Below are 18,921 nucleotides of genomic sequence, written 5' to 3' on the forward strand. Positions count from 1 at the left end.
CCTCTAACCGCTTTTATTGGGAATGTAGGTGAAACGGACTTCTCGCAGCTCTGGAGTGAAGAGAGGGCTTCTGGCTGCTTGCCTGGAGGCTTCTCTCTTGGCCCTGGGTTGAAGGGCTAGCAGAAGTTGTCTACTTGCTCTGTGGAGAGAAGTAAGCTGGGATGTAATCTATTTACACACTTGGGCTTGGGATGCAACAGAAAAGGAAAAAGATTGAGGTTTCAATTCATGGCTTTATTATTAAGAGGCTCTGATGAGTCACAAACTCACCTTCAGGTTCTTTAGAGAAGAAAATTGAGGCCAGAGAGGTGTTGAAAACCATGAGTCCAATCTGACCTTCTAGTTTAAAAGCAAGAACACCTGGCGAGGGACACTTGGCACACCTGGGTGCCACCAGGCTCCTCTCCCCAAGGCTCTACCGAAGGCTGCCTAAGAGTCTGTACCTGTGTCTCCAATGCTTTTTGGTTGGCAGATCCTGTCCATTCAGATCCACCTGTAAGTTCCTTTTAGCTTTAATGTTCTGATTCCTACCATCATTCCCTTAGGTCAGTGGTCGGCAAACTGCGGCTCGCGAGCCACATGTGGCTCTTTGGCCCCTTGAGTGTGGCTCTTCCACAAAACAACACGTGCGGGCGCACACGTACAGTGCGATTGAAACTTCGTGGACCATGCGCAGAAGTCGGTTTTCAGCTCTCAAAAGAAATTTCAATCGTTGTACTGTTGATATTTGGCTCTGTTGGCTGATGAGTTTGCCGACCACTGCCTTAGGTGCTAAAGTCTTTTCCTAGAGGTACAAAAACATTTCTGTGACAACAGCCCTGAAGTGCCTCCTGAGACTGGCCTTTAGACTTCTGGGTTTGAGGGAGCAGCAAGGTTGTTGCACTGTCTTTTCAGGGGTCCCCTGCCTGTATCAGTCACGTGCACCTGTCCTTGAATGCCTATTGGGTGCTTTAGACACGTTGGATATGTCAACAGTTGAGGGTCTTGGGCTGAAATAGGGGTCTCATTCTGGGGACCCCAGACTTTGCTTGCCAGGCCCTGTCCATGGCAGGAAGCTTCCCCCTCAGCTGGGTTGTGTAGAGGAGGCTCAAAAGGCAAGTGTGTATGTGGCAACCTGGTGGTTCAGGGAGCTCCCTCTTCCCTTCAGTAAGGAAGCAGGCTGAGGGGCTAATGTTTGCTCTGGGCCCCTTTAGCCCAGGGAGAGAATTATACTCTGGTGGATGGAGAGGATCTGTTACACAGGATTCTGCTGGTCCTAGGTATCAGAATCTGAGTGGCATCCTCTCACTGGGTGGCTGAAGCACTTATCCTATATAATAAAAGACTAATATGCAAATTGACTAAACGGCAAATCGACTGAATGGCAGAATGACTGGTTGCTATGATGCGCACTGACCACCAAGGGGCAGACGCTCGATGCAGGAGCTTCCCCCTGGTGGTCAGTGCGCTTCCACAGGGAGAGCTCCACTTAGCCAAAAGCCAGGCTCACTTAGCCAGAAGCTGGCTAGTGCAGTGGCGGTGGTGGCAAGAGCCTCTCCCACCTCCATGGCAGCACTAAGGGGAGCAGGCCTAAGCTGTCAGTCGGACATCCTCCGAGGGCTCCTGGACTGCGAGAGGGTGCAGGCCAGGCTGAGGGACCCTCCCTCCCCGCCCAGTGCATGGATTTCATGCACTGGGCCTCTAGTTTTATTTCTAATCCCCTTGGTTAAGTCCTAGCTTTGTAGTCATTTTTTCTTTTCTATTATTTTTTTAGAGAAGTTTTAGGTATGTGGCAAAATTGAGCAGGAGGTGCAGAGATTTCTCCTGCTCCCGCACATGTGCAGCCTCTGCCATCATCATCGTCTCCCACCAGAGTATAATGGAGTGTATTTTTGTTACCCTAGATCAGTGATGGCGAACCTATGATACGCGTGTCAGCACTGACACGCGTAGCCATTTCTGATGACACGAGGCCGCATGCTGAGGATGAAACATTTGCTGCTCCTGAGGATGAAACATTTGTGACTAGAGTCTTGGAGTTAGTTTTTTCCTCAAAGTGACACACTACCCGAGTTATGCTCAGTTTTTTGGTGAAGTTTGACACACCAAGCTCAAAAGGTTGCCCATCACTGCCCTAGATGAACCTATACATTGTTACTCCCCCAAAGTCCACAGTTTACATTAGGAGTCATGTTTGGTGTTGCACATTCTATGGGTTTGGACAAACGTGTAATGATGTGTGTCCATCATTAAGTATCATACAGAAACTGTTTTTAAAAAATGTCAGCTGTTTAAACTACTTTTTAGGAACTAACTTTGGTTATTGCTTAGCAGGGTTGGGGAAGGTCTGGCTCCCGGGCCCTGTAAGGCCTGCAAGATCATTTGGTCAGGCCCTGCCAAGGTATTAGGGGTGAGTTAATTGTTGGACCAAATATAGCAGGCTAATTTGTAAGTTGATAATTTTGTATGGCCCTTGAATGATGTTATAAATATCCAATGGCCCTTGGCAGAAAGAAGATTCCCCACCTCTGGCTTAAAGAATTATAGGCAGGCAACACTCAGCCTCCCTGCCCCTTGTCCTGTCTGAAGGCCAGACAGCTGGGGGACATCATGATGCTTTTCTGGCTCTGCTACACCTTTGCTCCCCATAACTCCCTTGCTACCTGCTTGGCTCCAGTGAAATCACCCCACAGGAAGTGAAAGACAACTTTGAAAAAATGTACAATATTCAAAGTATCCAGATATTGTCACTCTCACCAACATGTAGAAAACCTCTTTGTAAAATAAAGTCAAAAAATGCCTTAGTAGACTGTACTGGGAATTTTAATGACACTGAACTTTGGTTTAAGTAAATGGTCCACAGGCTAGAAGCAGGAAGCTATTATTAGTACCAGGTTCTCCCGTCTTTGTTTTCTCCAGAAAATAAATCCTTATTCTAAGTCAAATGGGGGAGCACAGTCAAAAGAGCGTGAGCAGACCACACCCACCACAGAAGAAACACCAGATGTGCCCTCACCCCGCCTCCCGCTGCCCGCCTGGCGTTGCCTTTCCCGAGTTCTGGCAGGGGCATCGCTGTAAGCAGTGACTTTCCTTGGCCTTTGGCTGGGAGGGAGGTTATTTAAGAACTGCTCCCAACTAGTGGGTTTCTTCCTTTGCTTCCCCTTCCCCTCCACCCTGAAATGCAAGCTCTTCTACTTCTTTCTCTTACTTTACCTTAGTAGCCATTTCTCTCAATTTCCTACAGATTAGAAATAGGAATTCTACACATGTTCTCAGTTTAACAAAATCCTACCACAATAAAATAGTTTAGCTGCCCTTGGAGTTTGTTATAATGGAGTTTTACTTGTACTGAGCTGGCTGGGGAAAAGCATAAAACTGTTAAGAGGAGGAATGAAATGTGGTGGCCGGGGAGGAAGCAGATGGCGAACTCTCCCCCTCCATTTGGAAAACGCATCACTTATTTCTCGTCCTTTCTTTTGCACCTCAGGGTTCCTTTCCTCTTTAAGGTTTTTAGATTTTTTTCTTCTTCTTACATTCCAGACAAAGATAGAAAGAATAAAAAAGGAGCTCAGTATCTCTTGTTGGTTTATACATGAATCCAGAAGCTCGCTTTGGGAATGACAGCCCCTATAAATGGGAAAGAGGCCTATACTTATTAGAATCCGGAGAAAGCAGCGGTGAACACCCTGCTGGGGGCTGGAGGGGCCAGAGATGTCTGCAGGATGCTGGGAGCTCACCGGGACTGCTGTGCGCATGTCTTATTTTAGGGTTTGGGCCTGGAGATGGAGGTAGGGTGCCGAGGCTCCCTCCCCTGCAGGAAGTGGACAGAACTCAGTAAACATCAGCATATTGCAAAGTAGGCTGGGACCTTGATATGTTCTCGTAGGAGCTGATCCAGGTCAAGAGGGAGGGATGGGGACTCACTGTCCTCTGAGAGACGTGTGGGAGTGATGCCCAGGGGAGGGCGCTGGTTCTAGCAATATGAAGAACTGGAGGGAATCGGGAGGAAGCGACAGTCTTGACTTGAGGAGAAATTAATGAGGGGATTCCTCAGGACTGGCCTTGGGCAAGGAAGGCTGCTCTGTTGCAGTGTGATTTTCCTCATGGTGACAGGGAGTCTGTGTGGCAGAAAAGATGGCTGTGCAGGGCACAGGGAGCTCTCGTGTGGCTCCCAGAACACACTGCAGGCGGAAGATGCCTGTTCTGCTGCTCTCTGTCCCCACAATTCCAACGGGTCAGGGTAAGGGCAGATCTGAGACATGAGCACTGGGTACCAGCAAAGACACTTAGGTGAGAAGAACAAGCCTTGTCTATAGACAGAGAAACAGTGATCTCTGGTTCTGACTTGTTTTCTTTTCCCTTTTGAGTTCGCAATCCAGTGATCTCTTGAAAAATAATATCAGGCTGCTATCGTTTTGACCCATGGGACTAAGACAACATCACAATACGTAGCAAAAGACGAATGGGGGACATACCTGAGCAGAGCGGAGTCCCGACAAACTTGGTGACATCCATTCTCTGGCCCAGGCTATGGGTCGTCCCCCTCCAGTCCAGGGTGCCACACACCTTCCTCTGTGTGGGCTCTGTTTTGCACGAGCTCAGCCCTTTCCCGCATAACCTCTGGTGCCCGGATTTCAGCTTCTTCTCCTCAATCTCGGTCTTCAGTTTCTTGTTTTCCTGCTGCAGATGGACCATTACATTGTGGAGGTGGCTGGGGAAGGAAAGGGGACAGGTGGGTGTTGGTCTGCGTCAGCTCCTCGGTTCCCCCCAGGAAAGGACAGAGAAAGGCACCCCAGAATGGAGAGACATGGACGCCTGGTTCCTTCCAGAGCGAGCCCTCTCAGACGTGCTCTGTGGGAATGCAGCCTCTGTGTGTCCCTGGAAGAGGCCAGGCCTGGGGTTGAGGTGGACTCCAGACCCACTGAGTCATCTCAGCTTTGGCTCTGTTTTCTCATCTGTTAGATGGGGATAACTGAGTGTGACAAATGCTAGAGATCTGATTGGAAGAGCCAGAGGGCTGTTAGGAACAACTCTGACCATGTGTCTCTCCTGGCCATGCCTCGGAAACACTCTCACTCCGTTCTCATGCCCGAGTCCAAGTTCTTTCACACCCCTTTGCTGAAAGGTGGGAAGCACGGGGATCCGGCTCTGTTTGAGAGATTGGGCGAGTAACTTATCCCCGTTTTACAATGAGAAAATGGCTGTAATGCAGGTGACGGGGAAGATAACTCTACATATTTCCCACGGCTTGATCCATGGCAATTATTCATATCGACGGTTGTATTTCTCCACATCGAGGTGGAGGGTAAGGGTGACGAGGGCTCAGGGACCAGACTCCCTGGGCTGGAGGGCTGGCTCTGCCCTTACTAGTTGTGAGGCCATGGGCACGTTCCTTAGCTTGTGCGTCCCTCTTTCCTCATCCGCCTAAGTCGACACAGGTAAAGCCCTTGGTGCCTCACATGTGTACATAATACATATCAGTGGAGCTATTATTATTATTCGAAGATGGTTTTCCTCCAAAGAGATTCAAGAATGGGTTCCTTATGAAGAGAGGACCAGAACTTGGCACAATATAAGAAAAAGCCTGACGTTCTCTGTTACCCTCAGATTCGGACAATTTTTCTTTTCGTTAAACCCTTTCAGAAAATATTGTTACCCTAGTGAAAAATTTCATGGTTTTTTATTTATTCTAAAGGAAGTCAAATAAGAAATTCATCCTCAACTTCCCCTCTGGGCTTGTGCTTTGCCCTCTTGCGGTCTATAAACCTGGCCAGAGTGGAAGACACCCAGTCCCTTGGAGCTCCTCACGTGGTCGCCGCATTCCACATGCCCCTGGGCCTGCAGGTGGGGGTCGCTATGCCCCTGGCTCTCTGCCACTCTGTCCGGCCCACTCCTGTCAGCACTCCCGATGCCTTCACCATTTCGTACTTTCTATCCAAGCCATAGCCTCTCCGTTCCTACCTCCTTATTCCAATGCCCTCTCTTTCCACTCGGGCCCCCTCTCTAGGTCGCAGCCTGGAACTGAGCCTTCTACAAATGGGTTGGTTCTAGGTGTGCTGGGATACCTCCGCCCTTGGTGCAGGGTCTGGGGCAGCTGCTGACTGGTCAAAGCAACCCCATCCCAGACCTTCCAGGTGCCAAACCAGTGCGATCACATTCTGAGCGTTCTCTAGCAGGAGACTGGGAAGCACTGCCCTAGAGCTTGTCTTTCCTTTTACTACCCACCCCCCCCCCCTTTGAAATCTCAGTTTTAGACATTCCTATCTTTACCCCCTTCCCGAATTCCAACACTCCTCTCCTGCCACTCTCTGCTGATCCAGCTTTGACCATGAAAGTGAAGCAAGGCCCAGAGGAGGTAGAGCAACAGGTAGAAGGAACTAGGTCCCCAAATGACCCTGTGGGACAGAGGAACCCCACCAAGCTGGACTTCTCACCTCCTAGAGCTGTTCCTTCTATGTTCTAGGTTCCTCCACTTGGAGATCTTTGTTACAGCAGCTTGCCCCCCCCCCCCTAACTAACACAGTCTGCTTCCTGTGCCCTTTCCTTCTCAGCGTTTCTGACCTCGGAGAATCACAGGAAGTGACCGTGGGAAGGCGCGTGGGGACTATTAACTCCCTTTTATTATTGTTGAGGGAACTATGGCCTCAAGAGGTAAAGTGATGTGTCCAAGGTCTCACAGATGTGGACAGGACTCGGGGTCTTTCAAAGTCCCAGGCCTTTCCTGGGGTCTGACCCGCGTAGCCAGTGAGAAAGCCAGCCCTGGCTCCTGGCCGATCCTTCTACTTAGGGCCCAAGCCGCAGCCAGGGTGGTGTGGGATGACTTACTCCTTTTCACCAGTCAGCTTGGCAATGTATTTGACCTGTTCACGGAGCTTGTTTCCTAGTTGCTCATTGGCGACCCTGTAATAAAATCCACGAGAAAAGAGTTCCCAGACCCCTGTGAGCAGAGCCTGGGCCGGCTACACGGGAGATTGGGTTTCTCAGCAAGGCTTCTGCGGGGCCCCAGGCCCCAGAGCTGGAGCCTTCCTGGGCCCTGGCAATTAAGAGGACTCTCCATGCTCAACTCCTGTGCAGATTCCCTGGGATCCCAGGCAGCGAAGCCGGACCCAGGCTGGGAAGAGGAAATCTGACCCTCAGTGAAGCACCCATCAGAGCTGCTTCTCTTCTACGTCAGCAGGGCCTTCTGGCTTACCCCCAAGACTTGGGTGTGGGCTGAGATGGGGTCAGCTTCCCAGAAGGGCAGTGTGTGTGTGTGTGTGTGTGTGTGTGTGTGTGTGTGTGTGAGAGAGAGAGAGAGGGAGAGAGAGAGAGGGAGAGAGAGAGGGGAAAGAGAGAGGAGAGAGAGAGAGAGAGAGAGAGAGAGAGAGAGAGAGAGAGAGAGAGAGAGAGAAGAGACTATACTTTGGTACATGTATGGGTCCTCAGTTTAGCCCAGGCCTTGGGACCTGGCCTTATTTCTTCCTTACTCACTTCTGCTCTTTTGCCCATTGCTCCATGTTGGTCATGATCTGATCATTCTCTCGGTGCAGCCTGCAGGTGTCTTTGAGCACGGGCCGCTGGGGCAGGCAACAGGGCTTTGTAGGAGAAGAAAATGAGATGGTAAGGGGTGGGAGCATGGGCCCATCACCTCCCTGCTCCCAAGTCAGGCTTCTTCTCTCTTCCTGGGAGAGGAAACACTGCCTCTGCTGGCCAGAGTTGGAACTGCCACAGCAGGATGCCGCCTCCAGCATGCCGGCTGCACCCACACAAAGGTGCCATCTCTGAGCAGCCACCGTTTACTAGTATAGTAGAGACAAAGTGAACTTGTACACTTATTTTCAGGCCAAAGGCATTATTGTTTTAAAAAAACAATCGGTTAAGCCAATATTTTAATATGGAAAGAAAAAATATCTTGAGGAAGAGATGCCCCCCCCCCCCCCATTGGAGCCAAGGCCCTGTGGCCACCCCAAGGTATCCTATGGCTTCCTGCCATGAATTTCACTGCTCAGGGTGCCAGGCATGGGGCACATCCTAAGATCTTAGCTGACTCCACTGCAGGGAAAAGAAAAGCATCAGAATGGGTTCTGGAGGGAAACTGCCCCGTGGATTTTCTAAGTCACCTGACAGGGAGGCGGCACTCTTCCTCCCCTGGAATGGGCTTTTGTTTGGCTCAGTAGCTCTATCAACAAAGCCACGGGAAGATGGTTAGGTCGACACAGACGCTACGGCACCCAGACCCTGCTTTGTGCTGAATAGAGCAGGTGTCTTTCCTTGCTCCCAGGCACCTCCACCCCCCACCAAGGGCTGTACGGTAGCCAGGTGGCTGTAGGCAGTGCTGGGAGGAAGTGGGAAGAAGTGACCAGAAGTCGAGGAGCACCTACATCCTTCTCGTCGGCAAGGAGGTTCTCCTTCAGGGTGGCCATTTCTTCCTGGAAGGACCGGAGCTGCTCTTCCTTAGCGGCCAGCATCTTGAGGTCACACTGGTGCTGCTTCTGCCACTGCAGCACTTGGTTGCTCATCTCCTCCAGCTTCTTGTCGAAGGCGTGTACCTGCTCAGGGCCGCAAAGTGAGGAGGAGACCCCGGCTTGCCCCCCGGGCCCCAGAGACCCATGACCAGGCCAGAGGGCCCTTTCTCAGCTTTGTTAGGGGGCATTTTATTGCCAGTGGCCAGCAGAGGGCGCTGCTGCTCTGATCGTTGCCTCGGGGGCCTTAAACTCACAGGACCAAACAAGGGGAGGGAACCCATTATGGCTCAGTGCTAAATAGTTGTGGGTGTAAGAGGTGACCTTGGGGACCTGGAACAGGAAGGCAGCCTGAGCCCCAGGCTGCTCCTCACCTCTATCTCACTCTCCTGATGGAAGCCTTGAAGTTTCTTTAATTCCATGTTGAGCTTTTTCATCCTCTCCTCATAAGCCATGATTTCCTCTTCCAGCTGAACTTTCCTCTCTTGGGCCTGCATCAGGCTTCGGTGCAGGCTCTTGGTCTCTGAGATCGAGTGGTTGAGCTTTAGGTAAAGACGAAGGGGATGAGGTGGCTGTCAGAGCCCTGTGGGCCTCTCTGCCGAGCCCTGAATGGAGAAGGGTTCCAACCCGCCCTGTCCTCTACCGAGGGCGGCAGACACCCGGTCACTTTCCTACTGTCCCACAGAGGGCGGGAAGTGACGGTAGTTGGTTCCCTGCATCCCTACATTCCCTCCTCTGTTACCTCTCTTTTTAGTCCTATGAATGGATCAGTCAGACATGGTCAGCACAGGGATGGGGCATGAATTTACCTGATAACCCAGGTTTTGGAAGGACCTTGCCCTGGGTCACCCCTGGGCAGAAAGATCTGTCAGATTTGGCCTCCCTCCTCTCCTCCCAGCCCTCCCCAAAACCCTTACTCAGAAGAAGTAGGCCTTCTCTGGACAGACCTCCCAGCTCGTGCCGGGGTTTGCACGAGCCTCGGGGACAGTCAGTAGTGTAGGAAACTGGTTTCTATGCCTCTCCCGCTGCAAGGACATGTCTTTGTCCTAGAGATACAGGGTGTGGCCCACCTTCTCGAGAGCTTGCGTCAGGTCGTCTTGGCAGGCAGCTGACTTCCGGGATAGTTCCTCATAGACTTCTTTACTGACCATGGTCTGCTGAAACTGCTGCTCTTTATGCTTAGCCCTGTCCAGCTGGGTCTGCAGACTCACTAAGGTCTCCTTCTGAGAGGCTACCTTTAGGGAGGGGGAATATCACTGTCAAGGTTCATGGCGATGGAGGCATTCTGTGTCCACAGGAAACAGGACGAGCACTGGGCTCTCCTCTCTCTGCACTCACCCGCAGAGCAGTGTGTGATAATGCCCCCATCTCCACCGCATTGTTGTAAAAGGAAGAGCTGCCATTCCGGGCTCTTCTGCACTCCTCTCCCCACTGTTCCCCTTCTGTTTAGCATGTCCCCCCAAATGCAAGGACTCCTGGAGGTTCTGGGCCATAATGTGTCAAGCACATGAAAATCCCTTTCACAGACTCTGCAGCCTTTGATAAAGATCCAATTCTAGGATGGGAGATGTGATATAGTATCTCAGGTGTGTGCGTTATGCCTCACTTTGTTCCTGACACAATTCATTAGACTTACTGCCCCATGAAAATAGGGCTGCACGTGCTTTCTTCCATCACTTATAGCTCAGGGTGTGGCACATAATAGGTGCTCAGTAAATATTAACCTTTTTGGCCTGAGTGAAATACTGCATTGGGCGATGTTTGAAATTAGAGATGCACTGGATACACAGTTCTGGCAGAAGTATATTTAAAAACGAAAGTCTGTGTCTTAAACGTAGGGTTGAGTATTCGTGCTAGTTAAAAGAAATTGAGATCGGGAGTTAGAGGGCCTATGTTGAGGTCCTGGTTCTGTCATTTACTTCATCTCTCTTAGTCTCAGTTTCTTCTTCTGCAAATCAGGATACTTTCAACTGCTTCATAGAGTTTTTGTGATGACCAAATGGGATGTAAAAGGGCTTTGTAAGGTTATAAATACTACATAGCTGTGAGCTATGATCATGAAGATGCTAAGTAATTAGCCATTTTATTCTGTACTTTAAGTACAGGATTGACATCTAAGTCTGGAAGCAGGAGGGAGACCTCAGAAATTCATGTGCCTGACTTCTGTGTTTTGGTATTCCAGTACACTGCATTCTCCATGTGGCCACACACACAGAGAAACACTCTTTTGGGTTTTCTTCAGTAACTGATCAGTGCTTGAAGTTTATTGTTTTTTCAAGTGGAATTCTGAGTATCTCTGACCTTAAGAACTAGTGAATGGGAGAAGTGTTAGATTGTATTTTTGCCCCTATATTTATATATCTGGGAGGGGGTGGTGAAGTTAATCCTAAAGATGGAATAATTTGTTCTTCTGCAAATAAAAGTACAGTTTTTGGAGACTTTGGAAAACCATGGAGTCACCTGGGTCTGCACAGTGAACCAGGGGAGTTGCTGGAGAAATTACAATTCACCGTAAGCTCTTGATAATTGGTGGCCGAATTGAGAAATGTCACCATAGAGGTGAGACACTAAAAATAAAGGTGGTAAAAATATCACAGTGATGCTAGACATTGAAATGGAAGCTTTATCTTAAACTTCTCTAACATGAGTGGTTTAGCTCAGGAAAAGATACTAAAAATACTATATATACATACATATATAAAAATTAAAGAATCAAAGAGTTTTAATGAAAAGTTCTCATAAAGATCTACTCTCTCCTTGCCAAAGACATTAGACCTGGATGGTTTTATAGGTGAATTCCACTAAGTCATCCTAAATTCCTCACTTTCTGTCAGTCTGGTTTATTCTACTGCTGAAACATATCCAGAATTTGCTGATTTCTATCTTAACTGACAACACTCTAACTTAGATAGCAATACCCTCCCAACTGGTTTCCTCACTCCCACACTGACCCCTCTCCCCAATCCATTCCCACACATTAGGTGAAGTTATATTTTGAAAACTGAAATCAGATCAAATAATTTCCTCTGCCCCTTGAGGAAGTTTCATCAATGTCTATCAAATGTTCTTAGAATAAAACCCAAAATTTCTTAACAGAGGCCACAATGTCTACCCCTACCTATCTTTCTACTCTCATCCTATACTAATATCTTGATTACTGTATTACTGGCCTTACTTCACTTCTTAGAACATTCCAAAGCGTGATGGAAAGAGTGATAGATATACACAGTCGGGATTTATACTTGGAATGCAAGGATGGGCCCAAATTAGGATCACTTTATTAATTTTATTCAGCACATTACAGGGAATATCAGACTGAAACATGAATTCCATTAACATTAAAAGCAAGAAAAGGATGCAACTGTGTTCAACTTTAGGCAGTATCTAATGCAATAAGGCAAGAAAAATGAGTAATATATATTACAAAGGTTTAGAAAATTGTTGCTTGCAAATGATCTAACCATAACTTAGAAAATCCATGAGAAGTAACTGAAAAACTATTACTGCTTATAAGTGAGTTTAATAAGATATCCAAATATAGAATAAATAAAAAATAAATTAGCTTCACTTCAGATGGGAAATTTTAAAGTTGAGAATATTGATGGAAGAAAAATACATTTTAGAAAGCAAAACTAAGTCTCTTTCTTTAAAAATAATATTGTTATTGATTTCAGAGAGGAAGGGAGAGGGGGCGAGCGAGAGAGAATCATCATAAGCTGCCTCCTGCTCACCCCCACTGGGGATCGAGCCCACAACCGGCGCTTATGCCCTGACCGGGAATTGAACCAGTGAACTCTTGGTTCCTGGACTGATGCTCAACTGTTGAGCCACACCTGGCTGGGCAAAACTAAGTCTCTTTCTAATGGCTATTTTAATTGATTCAAAAAGTCTACCATACTTGGGGCATACTTTTAAAAAGTGAAACATGCTTACACATACATAAAAACCCTCTAGCCTCCTGACTCCCACCAAAAGAATTCTGAAATTAGTGCTTTTACTTCCACATTGACATGGCTGTCTTTCTTTTGGCAAATGTAATGGCAGGTCCATATTAATACTTAGGTAGTATCCCTTATTTACAGAGTGGTTCCTCAGGGATTTGAGTGACTCAGAACTCAACTCTGGATCACAGTAAAGGAGAGATTTATATCTCTGGAGGGAAAATCTCCAGAAACATGAGTTTCTATGCTGTCTAATATGGTAGGCACTAGCCACATGAGGCTATTTGCAGTTAAATAAAACTAAAATTAGTTAATATTAAAAGTATAAAACCAGTTCCTTAGAGATACTAAGCCATAGTCCAAGCACTCCGTGACCACATTAGGCTAGTGGATGTACTGTTAGACAGCTGTAATTGAGAGCTTTTCACCATTGCAAAAAGTTCCATGTGGCAGTGCTGTTCCTACACTTAGAATAGTCATAGTATTTTAAAATTAACTTAAAAAAATATTGTGAAGGAATCAGAGCTGCTGGTCTCTCATTTGTATCCGAAGAGACCACCTATTAAGATGCTCTGTTTCTTGCCCAGAAAGATGGAGTGTATTCAGTTGGGGAAAGTATTGCCATTCAGGATGAAGGGAAAAGAGGTTAGATGTTAGACTCAGATGATCCAGGTTCAAATCCTGGCCCATCCCAGCACTTACTAATTAGTCACTTTATGCCTCAGCCTTTCTTTTTTCTGTAAACCGAGGATCATAGTAATGCATGTCTTGTTGGGAGTAAAGCAGACGGAAGGCATGTAAAGGACCTAAGTCGACAGTCAGTAAGTGATGACTGAACGCAAGCACCGTGCCTCACATAAGTTTGGTGCCATTTGCTCCTCTCTGTCACCTTTATCTGTGTAATGAAAAATGACCATCTCCTCTCCCATCCCCTTTTTGTGCTTTGGTATTATTTTTGGAAGTGTTCCCTAGCAAATTGCCCCAAACAATGGATTTACTCAACTCTGGTCTCAAATGCAACAGCGGAGGACTTGATGCCAAAGCCCAGATAGTCTGGGAGGTCCACCAGATGTTTGTAAAGAAGACCTTCCATGCCCTGACCGGTTTGGCTCAGTGGATGGAGCGTCGGCCTGCGGACTAAAAGGTCCCGGGTTCGATCCCGGTCAAGGGCATGTACCTTGGTTGCGGGCACATCCCCGGTGGGAGATGTGCAGGAGGCAGCTGATCGATGTTTCTGTCTCATCGATGTTTCTAACTCTCTATCTCTCTCCCTTCCTCTCTGTAAAAAAATCAATAATAATAATAAAAAGACCTTCCACACGTGGAAGAAACATTTCTTTGGCTGAGCAACTGGGCACTGAAGGGGCACCCCCTTCAAGGAGGAGAGTGGAGCTGTGGGGCCCACAGGATGCCCTGGGCCCAGCAGGTAGTCGCATTTCTCTGGTGGAGGAGAGCCAGGAGCCCATTTCAGGCCAAGGGACACTGGGTCAAAGTTTCTTACTCCCTGGGGGTTTCTGTCTACTCACCTCATTGGTCAGCTCTTGGATGATTTTCTGGGAGGTGCTCTGTTTGCTGAGAGCGGACTCCAGTTGTGTAGAACATTGATTACTCTGTGCTTTGATATTCTCATTTTCCTCCTCCAACTTCCGTAAAGTCTCCTTTGACTGTTCCCCAATGAAAGAACAAGCCCAGAAAAGAGGTGTTACCCTCAGACTCCTATAGAACCCCACTCTTCCTTTCCTTACCCACAGCTCCATTCTGCGCTCTGTGGTATCTCAGGCCTTCTCTCTCCTCTTCACTTGCCTTTCCCACCCTCCCTCCCTCCTCCCTGAGGTCTGAGCACCCACAGCCTCCATTTTGTTTCGAGTCTTCCAAGATTCTCCTTCTTACCATCTTTTCTTTTTTTTTTAATTCTTGTCGGAGTGTCTCAATCTCTACCTCCACCACCGTTTCCTGTTCTTTACTTTTTTTCAGTTGTTCCCGTTTCTCCTCTAGTAACCTTGTTACTTCCTTAAGCTCCTCTTCTAGAGTGGTTTTGGTGCTGGTTAGCTCTCTGTGCTGAGAAAATAAAAACTGAACTGAAAGACAGTTTTAGACTGCATATTTTTGGAAAAGCACACAAACAAACCCAGACAATTGTACACAGGGAATGGCTGAAATAAATATGAGGACAACTTCTTGGTTATTTAGCATGTAAAAGTTTCCTCTGATATTCAGCAACATTTTACATTTTTTCAAGTAGATATAACAACTTATTTTATTTATAGAACCAGCTCCCACAGTATCAACCTTCTCTCCCAATTACCAGCGCTTTCCACATAAAACCTCTGCGAATAAAGTTTAGAAAGATCTGAGAAAAGCGCAGAAAGAATAATTCAGAGATCAAAGGTTTTAACTTAACTGACAAGGATAGCTTTTGAATCCTAGAAAAACAACAACACATTGTCCTTTGACAATTTATTTATCCTCACCCGAGGATATTTTTCCATTGCTTTTAGATAGAGTGGAAGGGAGGGAGGGAGGGAGGGAAGGGAGGGAGGAAAAGAGAGAAAGAGAGAGAGAGAAGAGAGACACATCAATTGGTTGCATCCTGTATACACCTGACCAGGGCCGGGAACAAACCTGCAACCCAGGTAGGTGCCCTTGACCAGAAATCGAACCTGAGGCCCTTTGGTGTGCCGGCTGGTGCTCTCACCCCTGAGTAACACCAGCGAGGGCTGTCCTTTGGCCATTTGTAAGCCTAGCACTTGAAAATACTTATTATTGGTCATGGGAACTGGAGCTGACTAGCTGGCTTAGCATTCTAACACAAATTCCAGACAATTCGTTCGCCATGGATTGCTGGTGGCATCTTCCCAAATAAAGACCCATCTATTTAATGTTAAACAGAGCAAATGCCTGAGCTGGCTGGCGGCCTACTTGTCCTTCATACCTGGTGCTGTAGGGTTTTGATACGCTCTAGATGTTCATTTAGTTTCATTTCCTGCTCAGTCACTGTCTTCTGAAACTGCCTCTTTTCCTTCTCTGAAATTTCAAGCTTCCTCAGGGTCTCAGAGAGTTCCGATGTCAGCTCCTCTATCCGTTTCCTAAAGCAAAATGGCAGGAAGTAGGAGGACGGGCTGTGGCCTGTGTGGATGGACTGTGAGCTGGCTATCCCACTCCTGGGCAGTGGCCCGTTGTTCCTGGCTGGCTCACTAGGGACAGAGCCTCTCTCCGGAGGTAAACCTGTGGTACCTGTTGGGTGCAAGTTCCTCCCCAGCCGCCAGGGAATCCTTCTGCAGCTTCTGGAGCTCTCGCTGCAGCTCCTGGATGGTGTCGGCCTTCTGCTTCTCCAGGAGAATGCAGTTCTGCAGTTTCCTCTGGGAATCCTCCAGGCTCGTCTTTGCCAGAGCGGCCTCCTCTTTGTACTGGGCTGCTTGCTGAGCTGCAAGGACAGGAGACAAGCCAGGGGCATGTCCTCGTGAGAAGGAAGGATGTGTGGAGATCAGACTCTCAAATCAGACCAGTTAAACAGTCCGTTCCTTCATGACCTACTTCAATTTCCCATCTGTCCTCATTTCTCTCCATTTTGTTATCGCTCTTAAGGAGCATTGTTAAATCATCTGTCTTCAACTACCCTTCACTAAAATGAAACAAATTGATAGGCATGGCTCAGTGCATCTTATGCAACTCATCCTGCCCTTGGGCACACGCCCTGACCCTCTAAGAGCTTAGAATCTAGTGAGGAACCATAGCTGCCCCTCTCGATAAGGGCGCGCTGTAATGTTACACTTGCAATGGCTGTTAACTCAGGAAGCACGTCAATGTGAGGACCGCTGGAGGTGGACTTACAGAGGAACAGAGGCAGGGTTGCACCTTAGAAGAAGGAAATTCCCGGTGAGAGGAATGTTAGCGTAAATGCTTGGTGAAGGGAAGGGGAAGGCCTGAGGGGGGAGGATGGGCAGAGACTGGTGTGATTGGAAAGGAAACTGGGTAGGAGTTCTGGGACACAGAGCTGAGGAAGTGCATGAACTAGAGGGGGATTTGGAGGACTTTGAGAGAAAGTTTAGACTTGATTTTTGGGTTCTTGAGCAGGAACCGGACATGAAGGAAAGAGTGCTTTAGGAACACTGTGATGGATTAGAATGGAGAACGATTTCCTGCACTATCCTTTAGCCCACGTCCTTGCCTTCACTGGGCACGAAGCTGCTTACTGGAGTTTCTCTATGCCAAATATATCCCCATATCCAACAGTTTCTACTATAATTTCTACTTTAAACATCAGTCTCCTCTTCATTTTTCAGCCTAGGACACTGGAGGAAAGGTGGTGTCACTATGGAAATAATTATACACCTTGTAAGAAGGGAGAAAAATATTTTAAGGGGAGAGAATAGGTTGGGGAATGTTGAGTTAGAGGGGAAGGTGAGTTGCCCAGGGGGAGCTAGTCTCTAAAAATAAGACTGGCCACTGGTGAGAAATCAGGCCTGTGCCTAGGTTTTGGAGTCATCTGCAGGGCAATGCAGCTCCAAGGAGGAGAGGCGTTCACTAAAGAACAAGTGTAGAGGGAAATGAGGAGAGGAAGAGGGCAGAGGGCAGAGTCTTAGGGATGAATGATTCTGAGCAGGGGTGCGGGGAGGAAACAATTATGAGGTTTGTGGGACCTGTTGTGTCTCCAAAGCTAAGAAACACTTGTTGAGGTAGGCTGGCCAACAGCACAGACACACAGAGTCAAAGGAGGGTGAGGAAGCCCGGCTTTGGACCTTTTACTTTCCCCCAATTTCTATGTCACATAACACAAAATTTACCCTTTTAAAGTGTCTAGTCCAGTGGTTTCTGGCATCCTCACAAAGGTGAGCAACCATCCTCAATATCTAATTCTAGAACATTTTCATCACCCCATAGAAAACCCTATGTCTCAAGCAAGAAGCTACTGGTGACCTCTGAGAAAGCAGTGGAACAAGGACACAGAAGAGAATTTTTGGAGCCCCCCCCTCCCCAAAAAAGGGGAGAAAGAGTAAAAAAAACTAGGGAAGGAGCCCTGGCCGGTTTTGCTCAGTGGTTGGAACATTGGCCTGTGGACCAAAGGGTCATGGGTTCAATTCCCAGTCACGGGCACATACCTCAGTTGTGGGTTTGATCCCCGGCCCTGGTCAGGGTGTGTGATGGAGGCAGCCAGTCAATGTGCCTCTCTCACATTGATGTTTCGCTCTCTCTCTCTCTCTCTCCCTCTCTCCTCCCTGCCTCTCTTTCAAAAAATCAATGGAAAAATATCCTCAGGTGAGGATTAAAAACAAAAACAGGAAAGGAAGAGATGAATTGTGGACAAAGGTTCTGGAGAAGATGGAGAGGAATGTGGTGCAAAGAAACAAAGTACAGAGCCTGGCCTCCCTGGCAGAGAAAGGAGAGGGTCTTTATCTGAACTGCTGAGGAAACAGCAGGCAGTTCACTTGCCCAAACTGATCACCTGCTGTGTGGTGAAGGTTCCAGAGAGAAGGTGAGGTTGGAGGTGAATGAAGTAACTGCTGAGATGTGAGATGAGACCAAAGGAAGACTTGAGGTGAGAAGGTAGGGAGGCAGAGGGGGATGGCCTTTTAGAGAGAGAAAGGGGCTCTGGCTCCATGGGTTGGGAGTGTGGTGGGCAGCGCTTGCTGGGGCCTCACCAGCCATCCTCTGCTGCTGCTGGGCATTTTCTAGGAAGTCCTTCAGCTTCTCCACCTCGGCCTGCAGGGCCCCACACTCCACCTGGCATGTGTTCTGCTTCATCTCCCGGAGGGTCATTTCCAGTTCTGTCGTCATCAGCTGCTGCTTCTCAAACTCCATCTCTTTTTTCAGGAGGGTTGTCTGAACCTGTGTCAGTTCCTTCTCTAGCTCGTGCAGCATTTCATCTTTCTCTTGGAGGAGCTGAGGAAAGCAACGCGTGAATGCTAATGAAGGCCTGACGGTGGCAGGACAAAGCCAACCAGAGACTGCTTGGAGCCCTCTTACAGCCACCATCTTCTCATGCCTGGATATTGCAATAGCCTCCTACCTTAGCTCCCTGCCACCCCTCACTGCAGCAACCAGACGGGGGTGGGTGGCTCTAAAAATGCAAGTCAGATCTTGTATACCTCTGATCAAAACCATCCACTGGCTCCATCTCACTTAGAAAAAGGCCTCCCAGGATGCTATGCTCATGACCTGGTCCTTGGCTACTAGGTTGACCTCACCTCTTGCCACCCCCACCTTAACTGCAAGAGGTGGTTTCCTAGAGCATGCCAAGGGGACTCCCACTTGAGAGCTTTTGCACTTGCTATTCTCTCAAGACCTTTGCCTGGGTGGCTCCCTCACTTCATTCAACTCTCTTCCCAAATGTCACCTTGTCAGAGGGGCCTTCCCTGACCACCCTGTATACAACAGCCACCAAGCTATTTTAGGAATTTATCAGTATCTGACATACTAATTCTGTTATTTGTTTATTGTCTGTCTTTCCACACTAGAATTTAGGCTCCATGAGAATAAGGATGTTTTATTATAGTCTTTTTAAAAACTATTGTTAAAAGTTAAATTTATTGGGGTGACATTGGTTAATAAAATTTTATAGG

General features: G+C 47.9%; 1 protein-coding gene across 1 annotated transcript in view; it reads right to left on the minus strand.

The window, feature by feature from the left end:
- PMFBP1 (polyamine modulated factor 1 binding protein 1) overlaps positions 1-18,921 on the minus strand; it is a gene marked incomplete at its 5' end in the record, with an annotated part of 51,958 nt that continues 33,037 nt past the window's right edge. Inside the window, 12 exons of the mRNA XM_079760015.1 lie at positions 1-139; positions 4,455-4,690; positions 6,805-6,879; positions 7,450-7,553; positions 8,340-8,507; positions 8,795-8,962; positions 9,491-9,651; positions 13,884-14,025; positions 14,252-14,419; positions 15,294-15,447; positions 15,596-15,785; positions 18,001-18,241. Coding sequence (XP_079616141.1) covers positions 117-139; positions 4,455-4,690; positions 6,805-6,879; positions 7,450-7,553; positions 8,340-8,507; positions 8,795-8,962; positions 9,491-9,651; positions 13,884-14,025; positions 14,252-14,419; positions 15,294-15,447; positions 15,596-15,785; positions 18,001-18,241 — 1,830 coding nt within the window. The 3' untranslated portion in view covers positions 1-116. The remainder of the gene's footprint in view (positions 140-4,454; positions 4,691-6,804; positions 6,880-7,449; positions 7,554-8,339; positions 8,508-8,794; positions 8,963-9,490; positions 9,652-13,883; positions 14,026-14,251; positions 14,420-15,293; positions 15,448-15,595; positions 15,786-18,000; positions 18,242-18,921) is intronic.

The sequence above is a fragment of the Cnephaeus nilssonii genome (genome assembly GCF_951640355.1).
Source record: "Cnephaeus nilssonii genome assembly, chromosome: 20".
NCBI classification, from domain to species: Eukaryota; Metazoa; Chordata; class Mammalia; order Chiroptera; family Vespertilionidae; genus Cnephaeus; species Cnephaeus nilssonii.